At 39.0% G+C, this 13,205-nt stretch overlaps 1 protein-coding gene across 2 annotated transcripts; it reads left to right on the forward strand.

Annotated features, from left to right (window-relative positions):
- The first annotated feature begins 5,274 nt into the window (after positions 1–5,274).
- LOC121967139 (protein phosphatase 2C 32-like) lies at positions 5,275–12,587 on the forward strand. 2 transcript variants are annotated; one of them, XR_006107654.1, is made up of 4 exons: positions 5,275–8,399; positions 10,482–10,595; positions 11,527–11,791; positions 12,391–12,587. XR_006107654.1 is itself a non-coding variant. In XM_042517186.1 (4 exons), exons 1-4 carry the CDS (start codon positions 5,733–5,735, stop codon positions 12,504–12,506), a joined length of 2,874 nt encoding a protein of 957 aa, XP_042373120.1. In that variant the 5' UTR covers positions 5,275–5,732; the 3' UTR covers positions 12,507–12,587. The 2 variants fall into 2 exon arrangements, 1 of the variants encoding a protein (XP_042373120.1); XM_042517186.1 differs by having other exon boundaries at positions 5,275–8,111.
- Positions 12,588–13,205: the final 618 nt, after the last annotated feature.

Below are 13,205 nucleotides of genomic sequence, written 5' to 3' on the forward strand. Positions count from 1 at the left end.
TTCCGAGACGAGAACCACCTAGCACCTTCTTCTCCTTCCTTCAAGTTTCGGCCAAGCACAAAACCTCCAAAGGATGAAGAACTTATTTCACCAACCAAGCTCCAAGGGATGCAAGCTTCCTCTTCTTCTTCTCCAAGCTAGGATCCGACCACCACTTGATCTCCAAGAGGAAGAGGAGGTTCGGCCACAAAGATGGAGAGAAGAGAAAAGGGAGAGGTCGGCCACACCAAGGAAGAAAAGAGGGAGAATATAGAATAGAGGTTGTGTCTCTTGAAGGCACCCAAACCCCCTCTTTTATAATCCTTAGCTTTGGCAAATAAGGAAATTTAGTTACAATAAAATTTCCTTAACTTTCCTTGACATGAATTAATTAGAAATAATTAAATAAAATTCCCTAATAGCCCATGTCATGGCCGGCCACATCATGGAAGAGCAAATAAGGCAATTTTCAATCAACCAATTAAAATTCCTTATTTGTTTCTGGAAATTTTAAAAAATAAAATTTCTCTTTAAAATCCCTTCATGGTTGATAAAAAGAAATTTCTATAATTTTATTTTTTCAACATGTGGATAATTTACTAAGAAGAAAAATAAAATATCCTTTTAATCTACAAATAAGGAAAGAGATTTAATCTCTTTTCTTAATCTTTTGTAGAAACTTATAAAAGAAATATTTTAATTTTTTTTAATCTCTCTTTTAAATTATATCTTCCACATAAGAAAATTTTAAAATTAAAATTCTTTTCTATTTTATTAGGGCCGGCCACCTAAGCTTGGGTTCAAGCTAGGGCCGGCCACCCATGGACCAAGGCTTGGCTGGCCCTAGCTTGGTCCTCAAGCTAGCTTGGCCGGCCCCTATAACATGGATATGAAGGTGGGTATAGTACTCTATAACTAAGAGGCTACGATAGGGACCGAGAGGAGGAATTGGTTTTGGTCCCCCGATAAAATTAAGCATCTCGTGTTCGCCCCGAACACACAACTTAATTTTATCAATAATAATTTATTCCACTAGAGAACTATTATTGAACTACCACACCAATCCCAAATTACATTTTTGGGCTCCTTCTTATTATGAGCATGTTAGTCTCCCTGTGTTTAAGATAATGAATATCCACTAATTAAATGAGTTACTGACAACTCACTTAATTAATATCTTAGTCCAAGAGTAGTACCACTCAACCTTATCATTATGTCGGACTATGTCCACCTGCAGGGTTTAACATGACAATCCTTATGAGCTCCTCTTGGGGACATTCTCAACCTAGCTTTCTAGGACACAGTTTCCTTTTATAATCAACAACACACACTATAAGTGATATCATTTCCCAACTTATCGGGCTTATTGATTTATCAAACTAAATCTCACCCATTGATAAATTAAAGAAATAAATATCAAATATATATGCTTGTTATTATATTAGGATTAAGAGCACATACTTCGATAATAACTGAGGTCTTTGTTCCTTTATAAAGTCAGTATAAAAGAAACGACCTCTAATGGTCCTACTCAATACACTCTAAGTGTACTAGTGTAATTATATAATTAAGATAAACTAATATCTAATTACACTACGACCTTCCAATGGTTTGTTCCTTTCCATCTTGGTCGTGAGCTACTGTTTATAATTTATAAAGTACTGATAATATTATCTTATGTATGTGACACCACATACTATGTTATCTACAATATAAATTAATTGAACAACTACAAATAAATGTAGATAATTTGACCAAATGTGATTCTTTATTCAAAATAAATGTCTACAAAAGCTTAGGCTTTCAGTATACACTCTAACATGAAGAAATCGGGAAGGCTTCCAAGTTGAGATCAAGAACAGTTCTACTGTTCTTTTATTTCTCATTATTATACTATTGTGCTAACATCTGTGTTGCAGGTTATTTTAGTCTAACACTGTGTTGCAGGTTAAGTTGGATTGGTCCACCGAACCAGAGGATCGGTCGACCGAACCAAGTAAGATCAGTACATAAGTCAGTCCAGATCAGAACTGAGCCAGAATTGGATCAAAGCCAGATCGGTCGACCGAACCATAAGATCGGTCGACCGAACCATGATGACTCAGCCTAGCCAGTTCATCAGCATCGATCAGCAGCAAAGGAAAGATGGGCTGATCGGTCGACCGAACCCAGGGATCGGTCGACCGATCCAATCAACATTAAAGCTGCATTAAATCAAGATCACGGCAGATTCTGACGAACAAGGAAAAAGCTTGTTCGGTCGATTGAAAAAGGGGTTCGGTCGACCGAATCATTAAAGACTAGTAAATGCACAAGATCGAGCCAACTTCGAACTTCAGCCAGGAAGGAAGGGAGCGGGTTCGGTCGACCGAATCATTAAAGACCTCCAGTACATCTATAAATTCAGGCTCGAAGACAGAGGCCATAAGAACAATTTTCGGATAAATTCTTGTGCTACTCTGCAAGCTGCTCACGCTGAACCTCCAGTACATCTATAAATTCAGGCTCGAAGACAGAGGCCATAAGAACAATTTTCGGATCAATTCTTGTGCTACTCTGCAAGCTGCTCACGCTACTCATCTTCGTCAGCTCAGCAAGCAACATCGTCCGAAGTGTCGACCTAAGCTTCATCTGCAATACATTGTCGGTATAATTTAATTAAAGCTTGCTTTGTACTTTTATTTAAGCAAGTTAGTAGGGTGTTACTATCTTGCTCCATTGTACGATTCACTTCTTTCCGAGGATTTCGGAAAGAAGGATTATAGTGCTTTGCCCATCGGTGCGGTCAAGGACCGCGAGCCTTCGAGTAGGAGTCGAGCTAGGCTCTGAACGAAGTAACCGAATTGTGTCTCTTTTTTATTTCCGCTGCACGACTTTGGTTTCAAAATACTAAAAGAATAGTTTTAAAAAGCGTGATATTCACCCCCCTTCTATCGCTTCAAACAATCTATCAGAACCTTCCTTTGAGGGTGATCATAGATCCTTCATTACTTGATATATTCTGATACCAGATGATGCGGTGGTGAAGGGGGGCCCACTCGAGGGAAGCCAGAGTCAAGAAAGGCAGCCACGATGTGGCGGTCAAAGACAACGGTCAGAGGACAAGCTTCTGGTGGCCAAGCGGCCGACTTGTTCGCCCAGTCGGGCGACTTCTCCGGTCGGGTGGAAGACAATTTTCTACGCTCCTGTTAATATGGGAAGGGCAGTAGGTTCTCATGTTCACAGCGACTGTAGAAGAGATCGTCCGCCCGGATTGACTGTCCGGCCGAACTGGGAAGAGCTACTCAACCACGCAGTTGTAATAACAAATTGCCCAAGTGGTTAGGCGGTGTCCCCAAGCCGAGCGGCTCTCCCACTTGGCCAAGCAATGGGATTCCTTGCCCCACTCAGCATACCTTCTTGAGAGTCAGTGCCACTGACATAGGGGCATGGTCAGACGGTGAATCGTACAATAGAAGGTTCTGCCATCACGTCAGATATATGCACTCCCGTTAAGGTAAGGTGTCAGGGACGCTTTACTAACATGTCCTCTCATAGGGCAAGTATGGAAACGTGCAGGCGCCTTGAGACGTATGCCTACACGTTTCTGCGGCTCCATACGCCTTGGGATGTGTGCCCGCACGTCGTCGCAGCTCTATATAAAAGGGGGGCCAACCACTAGGGGAGGTATGCGCACACATTCTCACTGTTGAGAGCTTTCGTCCACTGGTTTACTGTTCCTCTTTGCTGTCGGTGACTGAGTTGAGTATCGGAGGACCAACATCGGAGACTTCTTCCCCGGCCTGACACTGACGTTTCTGTTCTTGCAGATCAGGTGTAATATTCGCACAATCAACTGAGGAACCACATCCTCAACTAGTCGTCTTCATCGAGTTTGGACAGGATCACCAGACATTCTCTGATGTATCATTATTACGGATATTATAAGGGTCAGTATAAAAAGGGATTCTTTTCATTAGCCAAGTATATTTTACCATACGCTTTACTATGCGCACACATACACATTTGGTATTCATCTTCTTCTCCATTTTTGACCATTGTTTTGACTTAAGCGTCGGAGTGTATGCGTCAGAGATCTCCTCCCTAATTCTCACTCTAATATTTTCATTTGCTCTCTCTCTAGTGTGCACAGAAAGAAACGCTTGAGGTCATTTTCTTCCATCTCATAATCTTCTCATGATCAATAGTAAACTATTTACCTAGCACCCCATCTCCCCTAATTTTAGATCGGATCGGTATATCCATATTTTTCTTAGTCTGTTGTGCTCTAAATCTATATCATCTATTAAGACCGTTAAATATTGTACTGTAAAAAGTTTCTTCTAACTTGACTGAGGTCGAAACAAAATTCAGTGGATTATTTGGTGAGGACTTTAGGCTATCGAAAAGAAGAAAGTTATGCACCAAAACTAATCCAACACCACCTCCATGCTTCCGTGTGCAGTCTTTTGGTTGTCTCATGCAAGACCTCCAAGCCACTGAGCGTATCGCTTTGACCATTCCAAATCATCATTCATATCATCTTGGCCGTATTGAATCACGAGCTCCACTCCACTTATGTTCCTACGAGTCCTTGCACACTTAAAAACATATAAATGCTCACGTTAGTGATTGATATGCTTGTATTTCTTTATATTTTCATTTTTATTGCATAACTTTGTTTAATCATGCTTAAGCAAGAGCAGTTAGAATTTGAATTTGCAAGTATTCAACCATTTCAACACAATTGTTCCCAATACTTTTTAGTTATAAAAATAAAAATATGAGACCAATGCTCTTAAGGTAGTTTGATTAAAATACATTAATAGTCTTTCTAATATTTAAAATGATAATATAAGAAAACCATCATGTTGAAGGTTCCTAAATTTATTCTGTTAAACATTATGTTTATTGTAAAAGTAATTTTTAAATAAATTTGTAATTATAATCACCCTTTATTAGTTTTTTTTTTTTGTGGATAAAATGCTGAAGGATTTAAGTCCTACGGAACGTGCCTTCCTTTTTTTAAAAAAAGAAATATAAAGCGGAGATGATAATTGAAAAATAAAGCCCGCTTATTTGTCATCCTGAGACCTGAGGGAGTGGAGAAAGTAGACAACTCAATTTAAATCCATTTCATGGTCATAATCATGACGGCGACCATGATGATGTGATGATCAAATTCCATGCCATTATTATTATTATTTATTATTATTAATAATAATATTTTGACTCGAAGGGGGAAGCAAATGCAAATGGGACAAAGGCCAGCACCCAAATGCAATGCAATGTAATGTAATGTAATATAAGCAAGTGTTGGACCTCTTCATTTCCATCCCCCAAAATTCAACTCCTCTCTCTTCTCCCAAGCTCAACCCGACAACCTCTCAAGTTTAAGCAGCGCCCTTGAGCTCCTCATCTGGCAGCTCAGATCTGTCGTTTTCCAAGAGATGAGCTGATGAGCTCTCCATTTCGCTAATTGCTTGCTTGTTTATTAGCGTATTTTGGCTTAAAGATCGCATCTTGAGGGATCCATATGGGAGCATTTGGATCCTCCTGAAGCCATAGCCGTCGTCTTCCCTATGATGCGAGCTCGCCAAGGGCGGAGTGGTAGGGTTGAGTGGTGCTTCGGCTTCTTGCGTTCGCGGGGTTCCACGCTCAGCTTGTTCTTTCTCTACCTGCTCATGGTGCAGGGCCATGGAATTGGAAACCCTCCGCTCCATAAATCTCCCCTCGAGGTTCGCGCTTTGATGCTCTTGTAGTGCTGGGCTCCGATGGGGAATGGCACGTCTCGAGCCGTTGGCTGTTTCGTTCCCTCAGGAGTCGCCAAGGATGGGGTCGATCTGGACCTCCTTGAGCCCTTAGACGAAGGCCTGGGCCACTCCTTCTGCTACGTGAGGCCGGTGATTGTGGATTCTCCGGCTATAACGCCCTCAAACTCCGACAGGTACACTGTGGTTTCGAACACTCTTGATTCCGACACGCGCAGTGCTTCTTTCAGGCAGGAGATTGCAGAAGAGTCGCAGAGGGCGAGCAAGAATTCTTCTGAGACCACCTTTCGGACCATATCGGGGGCCTCAGTCAGTGCCAATACCTCCACTGCGCGGACCGGTAACCCTAATGTGCTCATCTCCAACGATACGCAAGAGCCGGCTGCTTCATTTGAGAGCACCGCTTCATTTGCCTCTGTCCCTCTCCAGCCACTGCCTCGTGGATCGGGGCCTCTGAATGCTTTTATGTCAGGGCCTTTGGGGAGGGGATTCGCCTCGGGGCCATTGGAGAGAGGGGCGAGTCTTATGTCTGGGCCATTGGACAAGGGTTTCTTCATGTCCGGGCCGCTTGACTCAGCTGATACAAGTAGCTTCTCTGCTCCTCTTGGTCATGGCCGGGGAAAGACGAGATTTGGCCAACTTGTGAGGAGCATGAGCAGACCTATGACGAGTGTGCTTTCAAAAACTTTTACCAGGCGTCAGCGTGGCTCTGGTTGGATCCACCGGTTCCTCTTGCATCCCATGTCCCATCTAGTGTGGCATTCTAAGGACACAAAACCACAATCTGATCCTTCGCGAAACTGTTTGGAAGCTGGTACCTCTGAACTTGAGTATTGCAGCAGCCGCAACTTGCAATGGGCTCATGGCAAGGCTGGGGAGGACAGGGTTCATGTTGTCCTTTCCGAAGAGCAAGGGTGGTTGTTTGTTGGAATCTATGATGGCTTCAGTGGTCCTGATGCACCCGATTTTTTGATGAATAACCTTTATAAAGCTGTAGATAAAGAATTGGAGGGACTTCTATGGTATTATGAAGACAAATCAGGCCATATTATTTCATCATCTGATCTTAGTGAAAATGATGCTTCTAAGATTTCTTCTGGTGTTGTAAAACAAGAATCTCTTTCTTCAGACTTGCAACAAGGTGAATTGTGGAATTCTAGGTCAGTTAATTTATCTTTTGGAAACCAATGTGAGGAAGGAGTTGCACTTGACCCATCCCATGAAGAAAATTTTCGATTAGAATCTTCCATGGGTGACAATTTGGTTAAGGGATCGAGCATGGGTGGCCCAACTTCGGAAGGAGAAGTTGAAGACAACAAGCTGTGGTGTGAAATTCCTCGTGACTGCAATTCATACAGGGACGATGGAAATCTGGACGCTGGGGGTCATGCTGATGTATCCCATAAGAAAACATCCTGCATCTCAGAAATCCAATCAGAAAGTAGATGTAGAAAAAACAAACGCCTTTATGAGCTTCTTCAGATGGAACTTCTTGAGGACCATGGCAAAGACTCTTACCTGTCATCAGGTAATCCCACTGCCAGAAGTGATTCTTGGGATTTGCAGATTAGTGCCCCTGGGGACTTGGGTATCAGTAGCAGAGAAATTTCCTCACCAGTACAACCAGTACTTCATTCATCCAGCACCAAGAGGGAAAGTTTAAGGCTAGGAGAAGAACTTGTTGGAATACAAGAGAGTAATGCTGTAGTTAGAAGCAGTTCAAAAGAATCAAAGCAAAAATATGTGGTATCATTTTCTACTGTAGGACAAAAACAGATGATGAGAGCGTCATTATTTGGAACAAGGTTAAGGAAAATGTACAGAAAGCATAAATTCTCACACAGGAAACTTTTCTCTTGGAGCTACTATGGGAATAGAAATCCATCTAATATTGATGATAGAGTAGATAATTCATCAGTGATTATCAGACGGTGTAAATCAGGGCCAGTGGACCATGATGCAGTACTGAAGGCTATGACACGGGCACTGGAAGCCACAGAAGAGGCTTTTGTGGATATGGTAGAGAAGGCACTAGATAGAAACCCAGAGCTCGCACTGATGGGATCATGTGTTCTTGTCATGTTAATGAAGGACCAGGATGTGTATGTGATCAATCTTGGAGATAGTCGTGTTATTCTTGCACAAGATAGACTAAATGATGTCTACGATGCACAAACTGTTACAATAGAAGACGCAAGACATCAAAACTGTATGAGAGATTCTCTTGTCCATATGGAGTTAGATAGGATATCAGAGGAATCTCCAATGCATAATCCTAAGGCCCAGCTTTGTAACAGTAATAAGACCCGGGAATTATCTCTTTGTAACCTAAAAATGAGGGCTGCTCAGCTCTCTTCTGACCACAGTACAAGCATTGAGGAGGTATGAGCCAGACACAAGTTTTAACCCACCTTGTAGAGAATTCTGAATAGACAGTTTGTGTGCTTGAATTTGCATATGAGAAGGTGCTTGGCGAGGAAGATTTATGCAAAAAAATACTCTGTGTGGTAGTGCTTAGGTTCTCTAAACTAATGCTAGAAATTGTTCAAAATAGTGGATCTATTATAAATTGCAAGTTTCCAAGAACTGAAGTACAATATGGAATCCTTGATTGTGTTTCATGCTCCTACTCCTTTATGGTAGTGTAGAAACTACACCTTATAGAAGCTGGTAGGCTCCCGAATCTTTAAGGGTAAACTTGGATTTAATTAAAGGAATAGTCATTTATATCTTCATTTATCATGAATCTCAAGGATAAAGTTTAGATACTTTTAGCTGCAATATCTGCAGGATAGTTCTATTTCCTTAATTTTAGATGGATGTATGAACACAATCCATTATCCACGAATTTAGGGAGTATTTTTTCTGTAAAGATATCCTGATTAGGGTAGTATTCCATACCCACAATACGTAGTTGATGCCAACCTTACTAAGATCAATGTACTGTGATCTGTGCATGCAATTTCAGGTTGGAAGTACATAACTAGGTAGGATTATTCTGTTCCATTAAGAGATTCTCATGGCTCCTTGTTCCCTTAATGCTTTATGATATGCAACTCAGTGTACTTTTCTGTAGGAGGGATATTAGATAATTTACAAGAAACCTTAGATTTTGGAGCCCAAATTGGAAACCTCTAGCAAACATATACTCAACTACTGTTGAAAAGTATAAGAACCTATCCTAACTCCTAAGGAAACAAAGTTCAAGTTAAAAAAGGTGGAGGGAGAAGAATCTAATGTTTACTTGTAAGATATGAAGAAAAGGAAAGGAGCTAAGTTTAAGACCAGTAAATACTTGAATAACTAGCACGCTAATGGCTAAGAATCCAAATTTGTTGGATCATTTATTTTACATGAGCCATTCTTCTTAAACTCTTCCCCAACCTTGGATATTTAGTGTGTTTTTTGTTTGGTTGGCTTGCCAAAAGTTGAACATTGATGATGTCTGTGTAGTGTCTAGGGCATGGTCATGCAACGAAATTTCCCTTCGGAGTATGGGACAGATTTATTGTGCATAATCTTCTTCCTTCTTGCATCATGGGCATGATTGGACTAGATAGAGTGGGCATATATATATCTTGAGCTATTATGCAGGCAAAGGAAGGAAAACAAGTTGGGAGATGCAAATCTTGCCATGTTTCACTTTCCACTTGTTTGTTTGAGTTTTCATTTTGTCTATATCCTATAGCATGGATGAATAAGAGGGTTCCACTATGGTCTGTTTAAATTCCTATATTTTGGTCTTTGAGGTGGGAATAGATGGCAAGGCCTATTTGCTGAGATATAGAATGCATCTCACTCACTTTTGGTGGAGAGTTATTAACGAGTTTTGATGGAGTTAGGATTAGTAAATTTAGCCAACCTTCCCTAGCTAAAGTAAGCTTGGGAAGAGACTGTCTGACCTAGTGATTCATTAGCTGATCTATAACATGAATCTCAACATTGGAGTAGGAGTGAGAATTGACATGTTAAGTTAGGATTGGAAATTTGCATCATATCATAAATGAGTCGTGTTATTAATGCCAGTCAATATAAAATAGCTAGGTCTAAGATTAATTAAAATCTCAAAAGTATTAAATTATATTGTATAAACAGTTATTGTACTTTTTAAAATTAATTTACTTTGTAAACAGGTCAATTCATGTCATACAATTTTACATACTCAAGTCTTATCATGTCACTTTCGTGATGTGTATCTGTCAATGATATTTCAAGTTGAATAGGTTTGGCATTGTTATCGAGGCATATCTAATATTTAAGGGATGGCTTCTCTTTATCAATAAATCGTTTGTATGTCCAATTCAAACAATGTTTGGCCATCGTAAAATTATATCAACAACAATTTTATGAATAAGAATAGGAATCTCACAGACATTGAGTTGATGGCATTAATATTCACATAGCCGACCCCATATAGTTGGCATTCACATCTTGTGGTTGTTGTATGTTCTAGTATGTTTAACACAAGAATGCAAACTTGGATAGTTTATATTCATGGTGATACTGCATGAATTATAATTTTATGAGTGCTAAGGAGGGCTAATTTAATGACAAAATTGAGTTGAGCAAAAGCACATTCTCCATAATAATGCAGGAAAACATATTTCTTCTGTAGCTTGCCACTTGATAGTTTTGTCTCTGCTAAACATTTAATGAATTTCACTGCAAGAAACTTTATTATCATTAGGCAAATTTGACGGAATCACATACTTATTGTCTCGGTTAACTGATCTTTTCTGCTTAATCTTTCAGGAGGTTTTGAGAATTAAAGCAGAACATCATGATGATGCTCAAGCTGTCTTCAATGACAGAGTAAAGGGCCAGTTAAAAGTTACAAGAGCATTTGGAGCAGAATTTCTGAAGAAGGTCATCTCTCATATTTCATATTTAAATTGTGAACAACTTTCATCTTTTTGCCATCTTGTTAGTTAACATTGGTACCTACATGTTTTTTTTTTTTAAATAAATGAGTATTTCTAGTTTAACTTGGCCCAAGATACATTCACACTTAGGGTCCGTTTTTCCTTCTAAATGCAATTCTGTGTGATCTGTAAATTCAGAAAATTATCTTATGGAAAAAGCTTTTTATTGCAAAAATCTTATTCTGCACCTTTATTGAGTTGGTTTGATAATGAGTTTACTTAGGACTATTAATCTTGAAATCGTCATATCCAAGTTTGATTGCTACTGCAAAAGCTGAGGGCATTAAGCTATTAACTGATTAACACTGATCCACATGAACGATAAGTAGGGATTTGTACTCTTTTTGCAAGTATTTTGATTGACTAATGCATCTGTTATGATTCAAATGCCTCAATTATGATTCATTTTGGTACGCACATTAACTCTCCATAACACTCTGCTTTGGACTGCTGGCCATCTGCATTGATAATATTCACATGTGTATTCATTTTGAAGTGATGGGGAATGCCAAAAAGTAGGGATGAGAGTTGGATATATATATATATATATATATATATATGTTCATTTCTTCTATGCTTCTATCTATTTTTTCTCTAGTTGTGATAATCAAATAATCAAATTCTTTGAAACATGATGATTCCATATGCTGTTTTTTTATTATTAGTGGTGTAGGATCGATCATCTATATAATCCACTTTCTTTAATAATGTAGTTATATTTAAGATTTAAAAACCATCAATTGATTTGAGGTGCAAGTGCTAATAAAATGTTATGAGCAAAATATGATAGAACGGGTGCTGGAGTGGGTACACAAACTACCTATATTTGCTGGAAACGTGCTATATTAATTTTGATTGTGCTCTTTCTGATACAGCCAAAATTGAACCAAGCTCTGCTAGAAATGTTCAGAGTTGACTACGTTGGAGACTTGCCATACATTAGTTGCAGTCCATCAGTTCTTCACCATCATCTCTGCTCAAGTGATCGATTTTTAGTCCTCTCGTCCGATGGGCTTTACCAGTATTTCAGCAATGAAGAGGTGGTGTCACATATTACATGGTTTATGGAAAATGCACCAGATGGGGACCCTGCACAATACCTCATTGCTGAACTGCTAATCCGTGCTGCTAAAAAGAATGGTCAGTCAGTCTTCAATCATTAAGTTTATAATCTGTGAATGCCAAGCATATGCATCCACATTTCCCTTGAGTTTCTTCGGTTTTGACCAGTGCACTAGGACAGTCGGCAAGAAATAGCATTAGTTCATTCAGTTCATATAGGTTATTTCAGGTTTTGTTCGTCTGAACATTATGAATGTTGGGTATTGATATTGTTAGATGTAACCACATACAATGAAGTTTTGAACTTTAAAACTGTCGTTTATGATTCATTTTGAAAAGGTTGGTACCGTTTTCAATCTCTTTGGCTCTGCAGTCTTACTTTGATAGGCAAATAAAATGAGTAATGTTTATGAGACCAAACTGTGCTTTGTCCACCATCGCATATGAAACTGTCTAAACATTCTCAAGATCTTTGATCCATGTAGCCTCAGTATCTCAATAGAAATCAGTAACCCAACAACTTTCGAGGTTTCTCTTCTGTTCTCTTTCCTAGGTAGGGTTATTATCTATTTCCTAGCCAAGTATCATCACGTCTGGTGCTAAATCCTAGCTACTATCCAACTTAGATATGCATACGTACTGATTCATATTATGGCCTTTGTGATGTTGCATTGCAGGCATGGACTTCCATGAATTGCTGGATATTCCTCAAGGGGACCGTCGTAAGTACCACGACGATGTTTCTGTCATGGTGGTTTCCTTGGAAGGAAGGATTTGGAGATCATCCAGTTGATTATTGTCTTTAGGAAGCTGTTTGCCTTGTAACCTCGTTTCCAACAAATTACAATCATCAAAGGCATCCTTGTTTTGTATATTTGTGCAATGGCTCTCTCTCCTTGGACGAACTGGTAAAAATTTGAAGCCTCTGAGAAGAAAAATAATCACCGACCAAAATAACTGCAGTCAGATTTCTAATTATCTGGCTATCATTTAAATGATCACATCACGTTACTTGGTTCCATTTAAGATCTTTCATCATCATATGATGATGTTTCAATTGAAGGTAAAATTCTTAAAGGATGCCCTTGGTTTCATTTATTATCAACGAACACACTACAGTTTGTATTTATTAAGAAGATGCTCTATGCGAAATATAAAAGATAGAAAAACAAAACATCTTTTTATTCATATTATTTAAAAAGTTTTTAAAAACTCATAATGTAATATTCTAAATACCTTTTTGCACTTTATCTTACAGCTGTTTTGTAAAAAATATATCACCTTGGAGATACTATGTTGATAGTGGGCATGTAGTTGCATAATTTATAAAATCGTGATCCTATGCAGAATCGATTTAGGATTAGGATCGGATCGTAGAATCGTACGATTCTATCAAAAACCTTTAAAATCTTATCATATATGATTAATAGTTAGAAAAAATATCTAAAAAAATTCATTTACATATAAATAAATAACTAATTATATATATATA

This window comes from Zingiber officinale, chromosome 3B (genome assembly GCF_018446385.1).
Source record: "Zingiber officinale cultivar Zhangliang chromosome 3B, Zo_v1.1, whole genome shotgun sequence".
Taxonomy (NCBI): Eukaryota; Viridiplantae; Streptophyta; class Magnoliopsida; order Zingiberales; family Zingiberaceae; genus Zingiber; species Zingiber officinale.